Source organism: Malurus melanocephalus, unplaced genomic scaffold (assembly GCF_030028575.1).
Source record: "Malurus melanocephalus ecotype Western Australia unplaced genomic scaffold, MMel_1.1 scaffold_84, whole genome shotgun sequence".
Classification (NCBI taxonomy): domain Eukaryota; kingdom Metazoa; phylum Chordata; class Aves; order Passeriformes; family Maluridae; genus Malurus; species Malurus melanocephalus.
The window spans coordinates 479,322-495,201 of NW_026623316.1; the positions used below are offsets into that span (position 1 = coordinate 479,322).

The window sequence follows — 15,880 nt, forward strand, 5'->3', positions numbered from 1 at the left end:
GGCCAACCAGTAGATCCCAAGAACATCTGTGGAAATTAGGTGTCGTCTAGAGGACTCATAAGACACATTAGAGGAGCAGCAAATGTTTTGGGATAGTTCACATACTCTTTCCAGGAGAGACTAATCTCAAAAAAATTTTGCAATTTAAGAATTCATTTTATTGGCTGTGAAGGATGGTAGAACTTGAACATCATCTATCTAGCTTTAGCCCCTTTCATTGAACTGCATATAAAAATATGTTGTCAATTCATAGAATATTCTAGGTTGGAAGGGGCCCRCAAGGACCATCAAGCCCAACTCTTAAATAAATGGCCCATATGGGGACTGTTCCCACAAGCTTTYTCTCATTGGCACCAGGCTTTAGCCAACTGAACCAACTGTAAATYAATCCTGTTTCACACCTAACTTACCTATTAATATAATGATGAGACACCACTGAAGTACAGCATTCTMGTGCTTTGTTAATAACTGGAGGAACATAAATGCCACTTAATTACACTACATTCTCTTCCCACAACATCTGTTTTTTCTTAATCAGACCTTGCAGTAACCCTTCTTCAAGGGAGCTTCTCCAGGATGGAAGGAGTAGGGATCAGTTATTCTTGTCTAAACTCTTTGGCAGATGGACCATTTTATCTCCCAGTTTCTTCAACAGACATTAAAGATAAATCATAGAATCACAGAATAATTGAATGGTTTGGGTTGGAAGGGACCTTGAAGTTCCAATCTCCTAGTTCCAATCCCCCAGACAGGGATAGGGACAGCAAACCTCATTGATTTTGTGCTAATATTTTTTACCCTCGTTAAGAGAGAACAAACAAAATATAAGCACCAAGAAAATCATTCTTTGCTGCGTAAGTGTAGTTGTCTCATTCAATGCCATACAAACATTCTGCAATATTTCTGCTGCTAAGTTCTTCTGTCCAAGCATGAGTTTACTGTAGGGGAAAGGAAAGAGAGGAGGCAGGTTTGGAAGGCTATGGAGCTGGAAGTCTGCCCTTCCTTTTGCTGTTTCCATAGGCACACAGACACCCTTGTTTTCATGCTGTGCAAAGACCTCCTTTTTCTTCACTCACCTACTATGCAGATGTTACTGGTGCGAGATAGGACCCTGCTGGATGTACAGATTATGGAGTCAGCAAGTTTACTGTAATTCCAGCACTCAGGATGGGGAAAATGTGAGCCAGATCAGAACTGGATTAAAGAAAAGAGTGTTCGCTACTGGGAAGAAAAAGTTTGGAAGAAAAAGTTGCATGTGAACTTAAATTCATATCTTCGCTTGATTAACCTAATTTTGTCCTCATCTTTACAGATATTTATATAAACTAAAGCCAGTGAAGCTTTGGGCTTTTTCAGTGAGCTATGCTATCTACTGCCAGAAACAGATCTAGCACACTTTATCTAGATTCTTTTCAGAGCAGAACGGAAGCTCTACCACTTAAGAAACACTGGCTTATAATCAGCCACCCATTTGAAATTTGAAAAGGTGATATATAAATTAGTGACAAATTTTCTTAGTTGAACACCAAAGAAAGTTCATATGTAATGTCAATTATGGGGTTTTTCTTAAATCCATAAACAACCTGCAAACATGAGGGAATATTGAGGCTGAAGGGCTGCCAGACTATCTTACCCAACTGTGTTAAGGAAAAAAAAAAACTTTGAGAAATTTAAATGCATACTTGGCGCTGTCCTTGAAGCTTTAATTTATTTTACCGTTACTTACATGAGAGATAATCCATGTAAACACTGGTCTTGGCAGAATTACAAGAGTAATATTTTTACAAGGAAGACCTGTTATTGAATACTGTTCTAAAAGAGTCAGTTCATCCATTGTTTCCCCAGACATTAGACATGCACGCCATATTTTTCTTCAAGAATTATAATTTAGAATGAGCAGTATAAGGGAGTTCATAGCAAAGCTGTTATGTTAAAGKTCATCAAACTACAGTCATGGCCTGTCTCCATGGACATGTCAGCAACATCATGTTTTTCCAATGACAGAGAGACCACATAAATTAATATGATTGAAGRGAATGAAAGCTCAAAATCAACCTGTAGCCTGGTCAGCATAGCGCCGAACAATGGTTTCTTCAAGCATGAGATTATGCAAGAGAAACCATGATGGTTGGCAGGTGTCCTCATGCTGGGCATAAGTCATGAGTATAGGGCATGCCAGCTGTGCCTGGTACAGTCCCCATGTCACAGGAAGATGGTGATGCAGTCMTAGGTGCACATCATCCTAGTCCAGCTAAGAGCTTCACAGGGCTGGAAAAACCTTCTGACAGTGACCTTGTGGGAGTATGGACTGCACAGGTGTGAGGCAGAGGGYGGGGAATGCCCAAAGTTTGTGGTTTCTGAGCTCCAGAGAATGTAGGGGGACTTTGGGGAACCAGCCTAAAGCATGACTAAGGACCTAGAAGGGATCCTGTGCACCTTAGTGGTGGTATGGTTCTGGAGAGCAAAGTGGGGAGGAGTGCATGACATTCAGATATGCAGATACCTAATAAAACACCTTTTTATTACACCTCAGCATGTTTGCATTTCTGTCTTATATAATTTTTACAAGGGTAATGTGTTATTTTCACTTACTCTGACTCCTCTTCTGGGAAGGGATATGGGAAAGGCCAGCTTCATTAATTAATATCAAGTGATAGGCTAAGATTAGTTGTTGAGTCCAGTACTCTTTAGCATGCTAACCCTTCCCATTTTAGGCCATGTAATGATTTAAATGGTCCATGTTAGTTGTACTTTCTTCTCCAAAAATCCTCCGAACAAAAGTCAGCAGTATGTCCCAAATTTTCCTGAAATAATTTTGTAGGGGAGTTTGAATTATTATAGGTCTAGAATATGCCAGATGGATGTTAATAACTGCTAAAGCATAAGAACTTTGGAGGTTTTAAACATAACACATGTACTGAATAATTCATTAGTGTTTATCAATTCCTGTTACTTAACAAAAATGTGATTATTTTCCATTATCTTAAGCTGATGAATTTTCTTACTATCTTTCATTTTGTATGAATAAATTGTCTGAATAAATTTATTCCTGAGAACATTTTTCTTGCAAATACATAATGTGAGTGTTAGTAAAGTGATATGTGGTATACTTGGATATATGATGATTTTTTCCCCCTAGTTTCTTGGGGTTTTTTGATCAAGGGTAAATTTGTTGAAACACAGACTGTTTGAGTAGAGCTATGACTTTGTGCCTGTGACGATTTGATGCACAGATATTCCTAAGTGCAGATGATTGAATATAGCCACTCAGCCACTTGAATTCCTTGTTGTAAAGATAAATGAGTAGAAAGCATCATTTGCTCCATGCTGATTGTGATCATAAAATTATAGAACATGCTTAACATTCTCCCTATTATGTTTCAAAGAAATATATGMTTTCAAAGCTATAGTTGTCTTCCAGTTCTGCAGATAAGTTTTGCTAAAATATTTTTCTTTTAATTATTAAAACATAGGGGCAATTCATAGGAGTCGTATAATGCTTCTTCATTGCTGGCCAACATAACCAGCATGTTGAGAAATTGCTCAAAAATATTTTTAAAGGGATATGTGATCTGAAGTCATCTCTCTAAGCTGGCTGTCAGCCGTTTTGGGCATTCAGTCAAGGAAAAGTCAAAATACCTATGCCTTCACCTTGTGATAAGAATGAAATTGCTGCTAAAGTGAAGATAAAAGGAWTATAACTCAGAGTACCCTCTGAAGTAGTAAGTATAGACCCAGATGCTTGAATAATYTAGAGTAGCTCTAGAAGAGTCTGACAATCCCTCTCCTTTTCATTGAGACTAAAATTTCTGTGGTACTTTTACACAAAAATTTACAAGCTTATATCCAAGCTTTTTCAAATTTTCTTCATTTTTGTTATTTCTCTTTTCTACTTAATTACTGCTCAGAGTTCTATATGTGCTTTCAATACTGTTTAATTTAGATATACTTTCATTTTCCACATTTGTGATTTTGGGTGATTATGTACTTATGTGTCACTGAAGGTGACACATAAGGTGAGGTSCTGCAGGTTAAGTCCATGGATCAGTGTTTGCCTCAGCAACACCAAAATCCACAAGCCCCCTTTGAACTGGGGCTCTGAGTCAGTATAACACATGAGAAATATCAATGCAATATATTGAAAGAAAAAAGTGTTTAAATAAAAAAAGTTTTAATCTGTAAGTAATTTAGTGTTTTCACCTATTAAGAGAGAAAACTGGGAATGATCTGTAGTCAGCTGCCATTTAATGGACTCTGCTTTTCTATGTAYTCTGTAGATTTATTCTAGATTTTCAGTATGTATCGGATTCAGTAGGGCAAAATGAAATGTAATCTGGAGAGGCAGGGAAAGTTCCCAGAGAAAAGGGATTTTTTTCCAAATAAACCTGTTTAGTGCACTATATAACTTTCCATTGTTGGAAAAGAAAACCCGAATATATGTGTATTGCATCTATACACGTGCATAAAAACTGATGTTATAAAAGAAATAAGTTTCYACCTCAGTTTTGGCTTCCAGACTTTCAGTGACAAGTTTTTGCAGTCCACGTCTCCCAACATACAGGACATACAAATAGTCCATGAGTCAATACACTGAGATTATTTCTGGTTTTAGTTGTTTTTTTTTTTAGCACAACCACAAAGAGATGAGGAATGATTACAGATTTAAAGAATCTTACTGCTCAGCTCTGTCATCTGAGTGTAATTCTGTTTTATTTTTCCAGAGTGGCTTGTGAAGTTTGACCAAATTTCACAACCTGATTTTCAGATTGATATATGGGTTGCTGTGCCTCAGGTTTCATCAACAACACAGAGGCACAAATAGTCTCTTTGTACGATTTCTCAGAATGTTACAGTACAGTGTTACAATACTCATTTATTTCCTATTACATCTTCCATAAATTAAGTATTTCRGCTTTTTCCCTTAGGGGGAAAAAAGAAACCCCAAACCCCCCAAAAACCAAACCAGTTTCATCATGCACTAAGTCCTGCAAAGAGAGACTGAAAACAAAGAATTAATGKATAATATTTGTAACAGATGAGAGGACCAGTTTTCCTCTAGTATATTTAGCTTTTCATTATTTCTTATCTTTTGTGACATTTCTTTGCCCCTAGGAGAAAATCCTTCTGTGGCTTCTTCAGTTCATGCAAGAGCAAGGGATTTCACTGGATGAAGTTGACCAGGATGGAAATACTGCTGTTCACATAGCTGCTCAGCATGGCTATCTAGGATGCATACAGGTACAGTGATAGCAGAAACCTCTAAACTTCAGGCTTGAATGACAACAACTAAAAATTATTATTGGAAATCTAAGTGGGAATAATTATTGATACATTAAATTATATGAGAAGAAGAACTTTAAACCATAGTAGTCAAACAAATACCAAAAAGTTCTGGATTTTTGATTCTATTCTCAGTAATGCTGCTGCAAGCCTAAACTAACTTGTACTGCAAGATGAAAGGATGATTATATTGTTTATACATAAACAGCTTGTGTGTATGTTTTTGTGTTACACCAGGACAGCCAGTGCAGATATGCATACTTTTCTTATTACTCTGATATTCTCCTTCTGTTTCTTTTTCCATTGGTAGTTGTAGCTTTCCAGCTTAGGAGAATATAAGAAATAGGTTTGTTGAAGGATTTACACCTTGAGTAAATCATCCTTTTCTGACTTATCCTGGAATGAATCTGTGCTATACAATGAAGAGTGATGCTGATTTCTAACTGTTTCTTGATGAATCATCTTGGCCACTGAAGGCGAAACAGTTCTGTTGTGTAGAGGTGTTAGAGTGCTAATTTGTCCAGCTGAGAAGGCTCACAACCACAGTACTTACTGGAGCCAGATCTGAATGAACCAGTTTGGATACCTCTGTCCAGTACTTGTGTTCAATGCGGACATACCAAAAAATTCATGCTGAACTCAATGGCAGCCATGGAGTCACAGCACCATACTGTCATTAAGATTGGAAAAGACCTCAAAGATCATCAAGTCTGACTAAATTAGCACCACCAACATGTTCACCATYAAACCATGTCTTCAAGTGCCACATCCACACTGGTTTGGAACACTTCCAGGGACAATTACTCCACCACTTCAATGGTCAGTCTGTTCCAATGCTTAACAATCCTTTCGGTGACTTTTTTTCCTAATATCGTATCTAAACCTCCCTTGGCACAGCTTGAGGCCACTTCCTCTCATCCTGTTAACTTGTTACCTGGGAAAAGAGGTCAAACCTGGCTACAACCTCCTTTCAGGTAGTTGTAGAGAGCAATGTCCCCACTCAGTCCTTTTCTCCAGGATAAACACTCCCAGCTCCCTCAGTCTCACAGGACTTGTGCTCCCGACCCTTCCCCAGCTCTGTTGCCCTTCTCTGCACATGCTCCAGTCCCTCATTGTCTTTCATGTTATGAGGGGCCCAGAACTAGTCACAGGGCTCAAGGTGTGGCCTCACAAGTGTCCACTGGCCACATTATTGCTCATACAGGCTAGGGTGCCCTTGGCCTTCTTGGCCAGCTGGGCACAGCTGTCTCATGTTCATCCACTGTTGAACAGCACCCTCTGGTCATTTTCTGGCTGGCMGTTTCTCAGCCACTCTGCCTCAATCCTGTAGTGTTGCTTGGGTGGTCCAAGTGCAGTTGAGCCTCATCTGGTTGGCCTCAGCCTTTCAATCCAGCCTGTCCGGATCTCTCTGAAGAGCTTTCCTGCCCTCARTAGATCAACACTCCCACCCAGCTTGCTGTAGTCTATGAGCTTACTGAGGATGATCTTGATCAGGGGATCCGTGTTTTTGATTATGTTGATTATGACCCCAGCACTGAGCCCTGGGGAACAGCACCGATGACCGGTCACAGTCAGGATGTAAATACACTCCCCACCATTCCCAGAGCGGTGCCACCCAGCAGTTTTCACTCACTGACCATGCAAAGTCAGTTTCTCTAGGAGAATACTGCAGGAAACAGTGTCAAAGCTTTACTAAAATCTAGTAAATGCATCCACAGCCTTTTCRTCATCTACTAAGTGGGTCATTTTGTCACAGAATGAGATCAGGTTGGTCAAGCAGAACCTGTCTCTCATAAACCCATGCTGTGGGTGAGGTCTCCTGATTGTCCTGTACTTGCTGTATAAAGACAGTCAAGATGATCTGCTCTATGAACTTCCCTGGCATGGAGATCAGGCTGATAGGCCTGTTCTTCCCTGGATCCTTCTTCCAACCCTTCTTATAGATAGGGGCCCAATTTGGCAACTTCCAGTCACTAGGACTTCCCTGGATGTTCAGCTCTTCTGGTAAATTATTGAAGGTGAAACAACTTTGTGTTAATTTGCAGATGTACTATCTGTCCATCAGATTTGCTAGAACCATTCGTCACAGGAGTACATTTCAGTATTTGTGTTGTCGGCATTTTGAGTACTTTGAGTAAAAGCTATTTGGAGAAGAAGTAATWATAAAAGTATTCCAGGAAATTGCAGAGTTATTTGATAAACTAATAGTCATTGGAGAAGAACAGATAAAAGAGCTAATAATGGCTTGGCAAAAAGGCAAGGAATAAAAATTAAACTCATTAGGTCAAGTAGGGGAGGAAAACATGTCTAAGAAGGAGCAGTAATTCCCAAATGACTCAGATATGTGTCAGCAAACATATTAGTCCTGATGAACATGAAYTGATCCACATCACCTTTCAGGCCACTGCAAATACAGAACACTTGTATTAGTCCAATGCTAAAAAAAATACAGTTAATGAATTTGAATTAGCTAACCACTTCAGAGAGCTAAGTATGTCTGTGTACACTTTTACATTGAATCTACAGCTGCAGAGCTGCTTATTATTGTTATAGCAATCTATTTATACGTCTGGACACCAAGAAGACATAAGTCCATAAAAGCCAGTTTGAGAGAATTGCATCATAAAAAAAGAAAAACAGGTTTAGCTGAATGAACAGACTTGAAGACAGTCAAATATATTTGGAGAACATGACTATCTCTGCATTTTCTTATTGAGGGGATGTATTTTTTGGATCCTATACAAGCTCATAGGAGAATGAAATCAACAAATGGTCACATCCACGCTGTATCTGGTGGGTTGGTTATTGTCCTGTGGCCAGTTGCTGTGATCAGTTGGAAAAAAATGGATGAAGACAAGTTTATGATTTACTAGTGGGGAGGACTGTTGTGGTAAAGGGTGTGCTCAGGGTTTCTGTGGAGTGTGTGTTTAGGGTTGCTATCTCAGCAGTGCCTCATCAAGATGTGCAATGCATTTGAAGGAGAAATGAGTGTAGATGATTTTGAGCAGAGTAGTGACATCTGCAGGCTGTTCTCACAGATAAAATTAAGCAAAAAAGAGACTAGTCCTGGTTTCCCTGTGAAGAATAGCCTTAATAAATGGCCTAGAATTCCTAAGATTATTTTATTTTAGGTAAATATGCAATTCAACAAGTGCTTTGTGTTGAAGTGGGGCCATGAGAAATAAGTCATGAAAATATGTAGTGGTGATAAAAATAGGCAATGTTAATAATATCACTTCACTAACACCTTGCAGTCTTAAGTGTAGTTGATATTTTGTTGTGCTGTGAAACAAAATAAGCCATGTGCCCAGTAATATTATAGTCTAATTTAAAAGAATGTGCAGTGAATAATCTGGTAAGAAGAAAGAAGTGATTAAAGAAACAGGGAAACTATAAGCAGCAGCATAAAAAATGAAGAATCACAGGCTGTTGGTGATTCTCTGGCCCTCTTAYTCACTGTTTATGAGCAGATGACAGTCCTGTCATGTTTCAAACTGTTTGATTACTTTCTGCAAGGTCATAACACTCCTTTGATTTCTTTCTTGATGGATCAAGACCAGTCTGTTGATATGAGATGCAGTGCAAAGGTTCCTAACTTTCCTTTCTGTGTGGTTTTAGCAGAACAGACAGACCACCCATTCCACTTCTTTGTCAGCAGATACAGAGGTCTCTGTGTCTGCTATTTGTGGTCAACAAAGTCACTCCAATCCTCAGTGGTTTACCAGCTCTTCTTGGATAAGTCAACCAAGAGCTCACCCATGCAAAACCTCTTCTGCATGTGTATGCACAAAGTTAATAATGCTGTCGTTTCTGAGTGTATAGGATCAGTTTTCCAAAGGGGATGGGGGATGGGGGGGGGCAATCAGTGTGTGTCAAAGCATTGCTAAGAATATTTAGGTTCCATTCTCCCTCCTCCAGTATTTCAAATAGCTCCTAACACAAACAGATCATAAAGAGGGAAGAAGRCTTGGTCTCAAGTCTTGCTTCAGTTATTGAGGAGGACACCAGTCTGACAGAAGTTTGACAAAATTTCTTTTGCCCATAGAACACTGTTTATTCTAGTCTCCAGTAACTCAAATGTCATGCTTACAGCCTGCGTGGTTCTCCAGCAGCAAGCTAGCGTTCCCTGCTGGTTCTGTTTGTAACACAGGGATATGCATCAGAGTACAAGACAYTATATTTCAGTGGGTCTTCACAAGAAAGTAGGGACTGTCCAAGTAAGTGCAAAGCAATGAGACTTCTCTCAGCATTAAAAAGCCACAGTGACCAAACCCCCAAAATACCAGATTGATAAAGTCATTGTGCAGTTCTGTATCTGCAATATGAAATGTGTGCCTATTTGCCCTGTCTTTCATGGGGCACATCATTGCTTGGTTGAGGAATCAGGACACTGGGTCTGCCCTTCTGGGTGTTTTAAACATAGGGATTCTGCTGTGATAGAGAATGGATAGCTAAACCACACAAAGAATTAGCAGATACTGTAGCGAAGACATTGCTAAAATGAAATTCTAAGGGTGTGTTGCAATACCTTGCGGTGTGGAGATCCCAAGAACAGACCTGGTAAGCCATTACAGTTCATCAGCACCCACTATAAACTGGCGAGCAATGTGTTCACACTCCCCTGGACCCTGATGTTATCTAGATGTCCTGTGACTTCTTTTCTAGGTCTGCCATGTGTAAAGTTATCACAATGCTCTGTAATGCATGGTTAGGTGCATCTGAAAAAGTTTATTACTGTGTTGCAGGAAAGAATCAATAGGTGGCCAAATGAAAGTCCCCTGTTTTCATGTGGYAGTCCCACTCACTGTGTGAATGCTGCAAGTGATGTTCTGCTCTACAAATAAATGAACAGAAAATAAATTAATTGWGTAGAACTTCAAAAGGAGAGGAAGGAAAAATATATAAAATATAGTCTTTTTATGGCTCTTCTGAACTGCAGCTTGCTCTTCTATGTTGTCGTGTCACCTGAGAGGTAGATTTCATTAGTATGTGGTTTGAATTCAAGCTGCATACAGATTTGTCAGTGATTGAATTTTAAAAATTATTGGCTTAGACTAATGTTTTCAAGCATTTTATTTAGGAGTGGTTTGTGTCAAACCATTCTTGTCCTGATCAGAAGTCACAGCAGAGAGACTTACAATTACAGATGTCACTGTTCCCTTTCATGTTTTTACAGACATTGGTTGAATATGGAGCAAATGTCACCATGCAAAACCACGTGGGAGAGAAACCTTCACAAAGTGCGGAGCGACACGGGCACACCATGTGCTCCCGCTACTTGGTAGTTGTGGAGACATGTATGTCACTGGCCTCTCAGGTTGTGAAGCTGACTAAGCAGCTGAAGGAGTAAGTGTTCCATTGTTAGCAAGAATGGARTGATCTTAAAACAATACCATACTTCATCTTTAGTCTATTAGCGGTGTCTGTTTTTTTCTTCTGATAAATGACATTTTCAAGTCAGATTTCTATCTAATTTCTCCACCCTTTCCTGCTCTCAAGTATTTGTCCCTTCACCCTTATCAGCCCAGTTTTTCAGCTGTTCTTTTTGTGGCAGTTTGCTGTGAACACAGATGAAGGGAGTGGCAGCTGATAACGGTATGTATGAAGCAATCCAGTCCCTTTTCCCTTTACTTATATTTTGCAATCACACCATTGCAGATCATCATTTCTGTTCGTATAGCATGCACTTCTATACAGTGAGTGGCTCTTCCCACTTACACTGCTGGGTGTTGATGTTGGGAGGAATAGTTGAAATAGTAGTTGGAGATGTTTTTACTTGGAAGGTCACCAAGACTTACAATAGTTACTCAGGAAATATCTTCTGTTCTGTATTTCTTCATATGAACTGGGTTTAATATTTTGGTATGGTTTTTATTAAAGATTCTGTGAAGAGCCTATTATTTTGAAACACAAATTATTCTGATTGCTTGCTCTAATTGTGAGTGCAGTTGCTGTGATTTAACATGTCAATATTCTCATAAGACTCTTAGAAACTATCAGCACTGGCCTAAGCTTGTCAGCTATCACAATCCATGGAAAGAGCTTCTGATAACCYCATTTTTTGAGGAAACTGTATCATTTTATGCAAGCAATGTGCAGTTAATTGCATTGAGTACCAATTACAATACTCTGCTAGCAGGGGAGCTGCAGAGTGGCCTTGGTGAGAGCAGGTGAGTGGCTTCCCTTTGCTGGACAGAACTCTCTGCAACAGACCCACTTCAGGACACAGCTAAGCCCCACCTGTCATTCTGGTAGCACCTCTGTGAAAACATATCTAAAAAAGAGCAGAAAATGCCAGAGAGGAGAAGAGAGCAGAAGAGTGATAATCAGAAGGARCAGCAAGGTCAGAGGAGCTGGAAGTGCACCATGGTGGAGAAGGCAAACCCCAAAGAGACTGTGACCTATTGAGTGCCTAGTGGTAGAACAGGTACATCCCTCGAAAGGSATGAGTGGGGGAAAAAGGAGCAACAGAGAGAAACCGCTACACATGAACCCTGATGTGTGCTGCATGTTGGCTTGCTGAAAAGACTGGGGATAACCCGCATCAATGACAAGAGGGGAGGGAAGGTGTCTGGAGCGAAGCCTGAGAATGGCRGAGAAGGTTCCCTGGATATGTCAAYGTATCTCATTGTAGCTGGTCCATTTGCTGAAATATCCAATCAACTGACATAAAGCAAAACAAATAAACATAAGGCATTTCCCTGGAAGACAGCATTAACGTCTGACTCATATCAATATATAATGAAATATATTTCTCCCATAATTCAGCAGAAAAAAAAACAAAGAAAAAACATACACACCAGGAAGTAGAAGTGGCAGCCACGGAATACCCATGTTTCAGTTCTCTTCAAGTTCTCACGCTGTACTTGATATAAGTTGTACCTCTTGTACAGAAAAAAAGGAGTTGTTACATCAGTCAGCAGGATGCCTACTCTCACAGAATAGTTGTGACTTCATTACAAAAGCATTAACATTTTTCCATGTATCCCCACTATTGTGTCACAGACCGCATCCATAGGAAGTAATTTAAATTATTCTTATCTAGCTCTTGATGGCTTTTTTTGCTTGTTTCAGTTTGCGTTGAATCTGCTTCTTTCAGCAGCTTGTTTTTTAGGCTTCAGATTAGTTTCAGTAAGTGCAACAGCAGCCTTTTCTCCCTCCTCTACAATGATATGCAAGTCTCTTTTGCGACACTTTGCAGTTTACTGAGGCATTCAAATAATCTATTTTCTGCTTGAAGGAGCAGCTTCTGCGTGGCTGTTTGGGCTGCAGCCTCAGGCAATGGAGGCATTGATAGATGCAATGGACCATGTTCAGAGGCTCTTGCTCAGGAGACAGAAGGGGTGATGGAAGAAAACTCTTGCCCTGTTTTGCAGTCCTCACCCTTCCTAAAATGCAAGGATGGTATGAAGTACATTAAAGTGGAGCTGTTTGTCAAGGGGACCTTGATCACAGCGGGGGAATCCACTGGCTGCAGCTGCTCTAAAAATCCTGAAAACTATTCTGAAGATCCTGAAGACACCAGATGTCAACAGATGGAAGCCAAGTTTACTGTCCAAGTCACTTCAGCTGTTATGTAGGAATAACTCCCAGCTTGGGTAGTTGAGCTGGCTTTCCTGGATTTTCTCTGTCTACTTCTCCCAGGGTTAATGAGCATTGTTCTGGAGACAGAAGAGATATGATTGCATCATGATGGATTACATGAAYAGTGAATTCAACAATGAAAGCCTGTATGTGCTTCCAAGACTTCCCTCAGCTTCCATAAGCATGAGCTGATGATTCAATCCTCTTTATTTTGAGTGCCTTATTAATGAAATATAAGAGCATCATCTGATACYGTTATTTCCACAACCGCAGGAAGACTGGAATGGTTTATATTCTGCAAGAAGAAAAGCAGTGAAGGAACTGTCTTAGATGAGCACTTATCAAGATGTATATCTGCATATGTTTTAACACAAAGAAGGATCTATCATCTTTCATTCCCTTTTTATGAGTTCTTCCAGTCATCAAGCAACACAGAGGAGTTCTAGAGAGAAGTTATTCCAATCCATCATGGTATTTGGAGCCATTCCTGAATGGAAGACACAAAAAGAAAACAGTAACATCATATTTTTCTAGTCTTTGCATCTTTCAGTTCTTGGAACCAAAGCAACACAGATGACAAATGCAAAGGAATATGGAAAAATATTCTGAGCTGGGTCTAAGTCTCCATTCAGGGACAAAAGCCTTTATATTTGGAAGAAGGAAATAAGTGGGGATTGCAAAGATTCCATCAAATCTTCATGAGAGRTTTGAGAGTTTTCTCCAAAAGCAAAAAAATCCAAGCGATTCTTTCCATAGGTAGAAAGGAAAGTAGCCCACAAAGATCTGCTGTTACTGGCTTCAAAATGCAAGCTTTGCTTTAAATCTCTTAATTACAGATTTTTTTTCAATCCAGTATGACTTTCTTGCCTAACCAGAATACTTAGGACAGTSACAAAAGTTTAGAGACTATACAAAATAATACACATAGAGTCATACTATACAAACAGAGTCTATACAAAATAATTTGCTTTAATTTTACCTCCTGAGGCYTTCATAGGTCTTAAAGTCTTAGTTATTCTCACACTGATTTCACCTGCCTAAAAAAAGCCATGGTTGCCAGTGTAGAAAATTCCTATGCTGTATCACTTGTATTATTCGGGCTTTCCTGATCTGAAGAGACCATGTCAGAATTAATGGCATAAAGTGAATGTTTCCATAGACTTCTTATGCAATGCTGCTTGACAACAGACCTGCATTTCCAAATTGCGCTGTCCTACATTTATGGACCTGGATGGGCAAATCAATTAATGAATGAGACACCTACTGGTTCTTTTGATATCCTATTACACCAAAATCTCTGTTGAGACTGATCAAAACAAACCATAAATCAAAAGATGAAGTTGAGAAAATAATTTAATATTCTCTCTTGTGGACACTTTTTTATGTTCCAATGGAAGAAACCATTATTTTCCTGGAACTTCGTAGGAATAGCTATAAAAATAGTTGAAGAAAAAAGTCTCTGTAGTGGTATGGTAAGGTGTGTGCAAGTTGGGGTTTTTCAGCTGGGTGGGGTTTTTTTTTTTTGTGGTAGAACACTTTATATAGACATATAGTAAGAAACCCAGTATAAACTTTACAATGTTCACCTCTTTTTTACTTAGTTAAGCRATTTTGTGTTCTGCTTTGTAGAGCAGTCATTCTTGGATTATTTGAAAAAAATTGGAGAAATAAGAAAACATGCTATGAGAKATACTCCAGTGGAGCTCAGTGCCTCTGCAGTTACCGATTTCCCTGATTTCATAAGGAGATGTTTGGGCTCCTCAGATGTTTAAGGAGACACAGAAGGGTCCTTACATTTACTCACTGGGAACATTGTCTAAGCTAAACCCCCCAGAATCTGGCCATCAATTATAATAAAATAAGTGTACCCTCTTACTCCTGAAGCTTCAATGATCTTGTCTCCTACATCAGTCCGGCTTTAATACTTTGCAATATTGCTATTCCAAGAAGTTGTGATMCCTTGTTTCCAATGTTATCTTGGAATATGTATGTGTATGTTATTTATCTTTAGGATAGTGCTGGCAAGATGTGTGGGTGTCAGTGACTTATGCACTAACCAGTTAAACTATGAAAGGGAAGTAAACTTCAACTCTTTTAGCACAATAAATTGTTAAGTGGAATGAGAACATTAACTCAAGAAGACAATGCRTCAGAGATTTCCATTGAAGCTAAAAACATAAAAACCAGCTGCTTTATTTAGATATTTAGTAATAGAAAGCGAAGGARAGATAAAAGGAAAAGAAAACAGATAATTTGCATCACCACCTAATCGCAAATGAAAATTTCTCTGGCTCTTGTGAAAAAGTATCTGGGGACTTGCAATATAAGCTAATGCTGACAGATGGTAGGAGTAATTTTAGAATAGTCTAAGGTAATGTGTAGGCCAGAGGAAAGAAGATGGAAAATTAAAGAAATAAAGGATCTGCATAAAGCATGGCTATATCGTAAAATGCGATGGCAAGGCAGTATGTCAAGATCACACCTTTATTTCTGTAGCACTTTTCAAACTCACTTTGATATATTGAAAGTAAAACATTTGTTTTCTGCCAGCCCTGCAAGTACAACCTCTAGTCTAAAAAGTGATCTGGATTCTTTCTGGCTTTGACATTGCCAGTTATAAAGACTGCATTTGGAACTCAGCTAAATCTTGTGCTGATGGCATGTGAGCTAGGAAAGTGTCCAGCTTGCTGRTAGAGGACTGCCTTAGTTTGGCAACTCCAACAAGAATGAAAATACTAAAAACATATTACTTAGACAGCAACAGAAGCAGAGCCTGGGAGAAGCAGATAAAAAGTCATTGTCCCATGGTCATTTCGTCAGGACCAGGGAATAAAACCCAATGTTCTGTTTCAGGTGAAAACATATGAACAGTAGTAAAAAGCTCTAAATCTCTTGTTTTCTATAGTTGTTTTTTTTCTATACTTTTGCAATAATTCTGTCTGTGCAGTGTTTATGTTCACTGGAAATTACAGATCACTAAACAAGATTGAATGTTATCTGTGGTGGTCAACAAGCT

At 39.2% G+C, this 15,880-nt stretch overlaps 1 protein-coding gene across 5 annotated transcripts in view; it reads left to right on the plus strand.

The window, feature by feature from the left end:
• The window catches only part of SNCAIP (synuclein alpha interacting protein), a 97,495-nt gene that overhangs the window by 62,032 nt on the left and 19,583 nt on the right, over positions 1 to 15,880 (plus strand). For all 5 annotated transcript variants that reach the window (XM_057367747.1, XM_057367750.1, XM_057367751.1 and 2 more), the window contains exons 7-8: positions 5,113 to 5,238; positions 10,457 to 10,626. In XM_057367747.1, the coding sequence (XP_057223730.1) occupies positions 5,113 to 5,238; positions 10,457 to 10,626 (296 nt within the window). The remainder of the gene's footprint in view (positions 1 to 5,112; positions 5,239 to 10,456; positions 10,627 to 15,880) is intronic.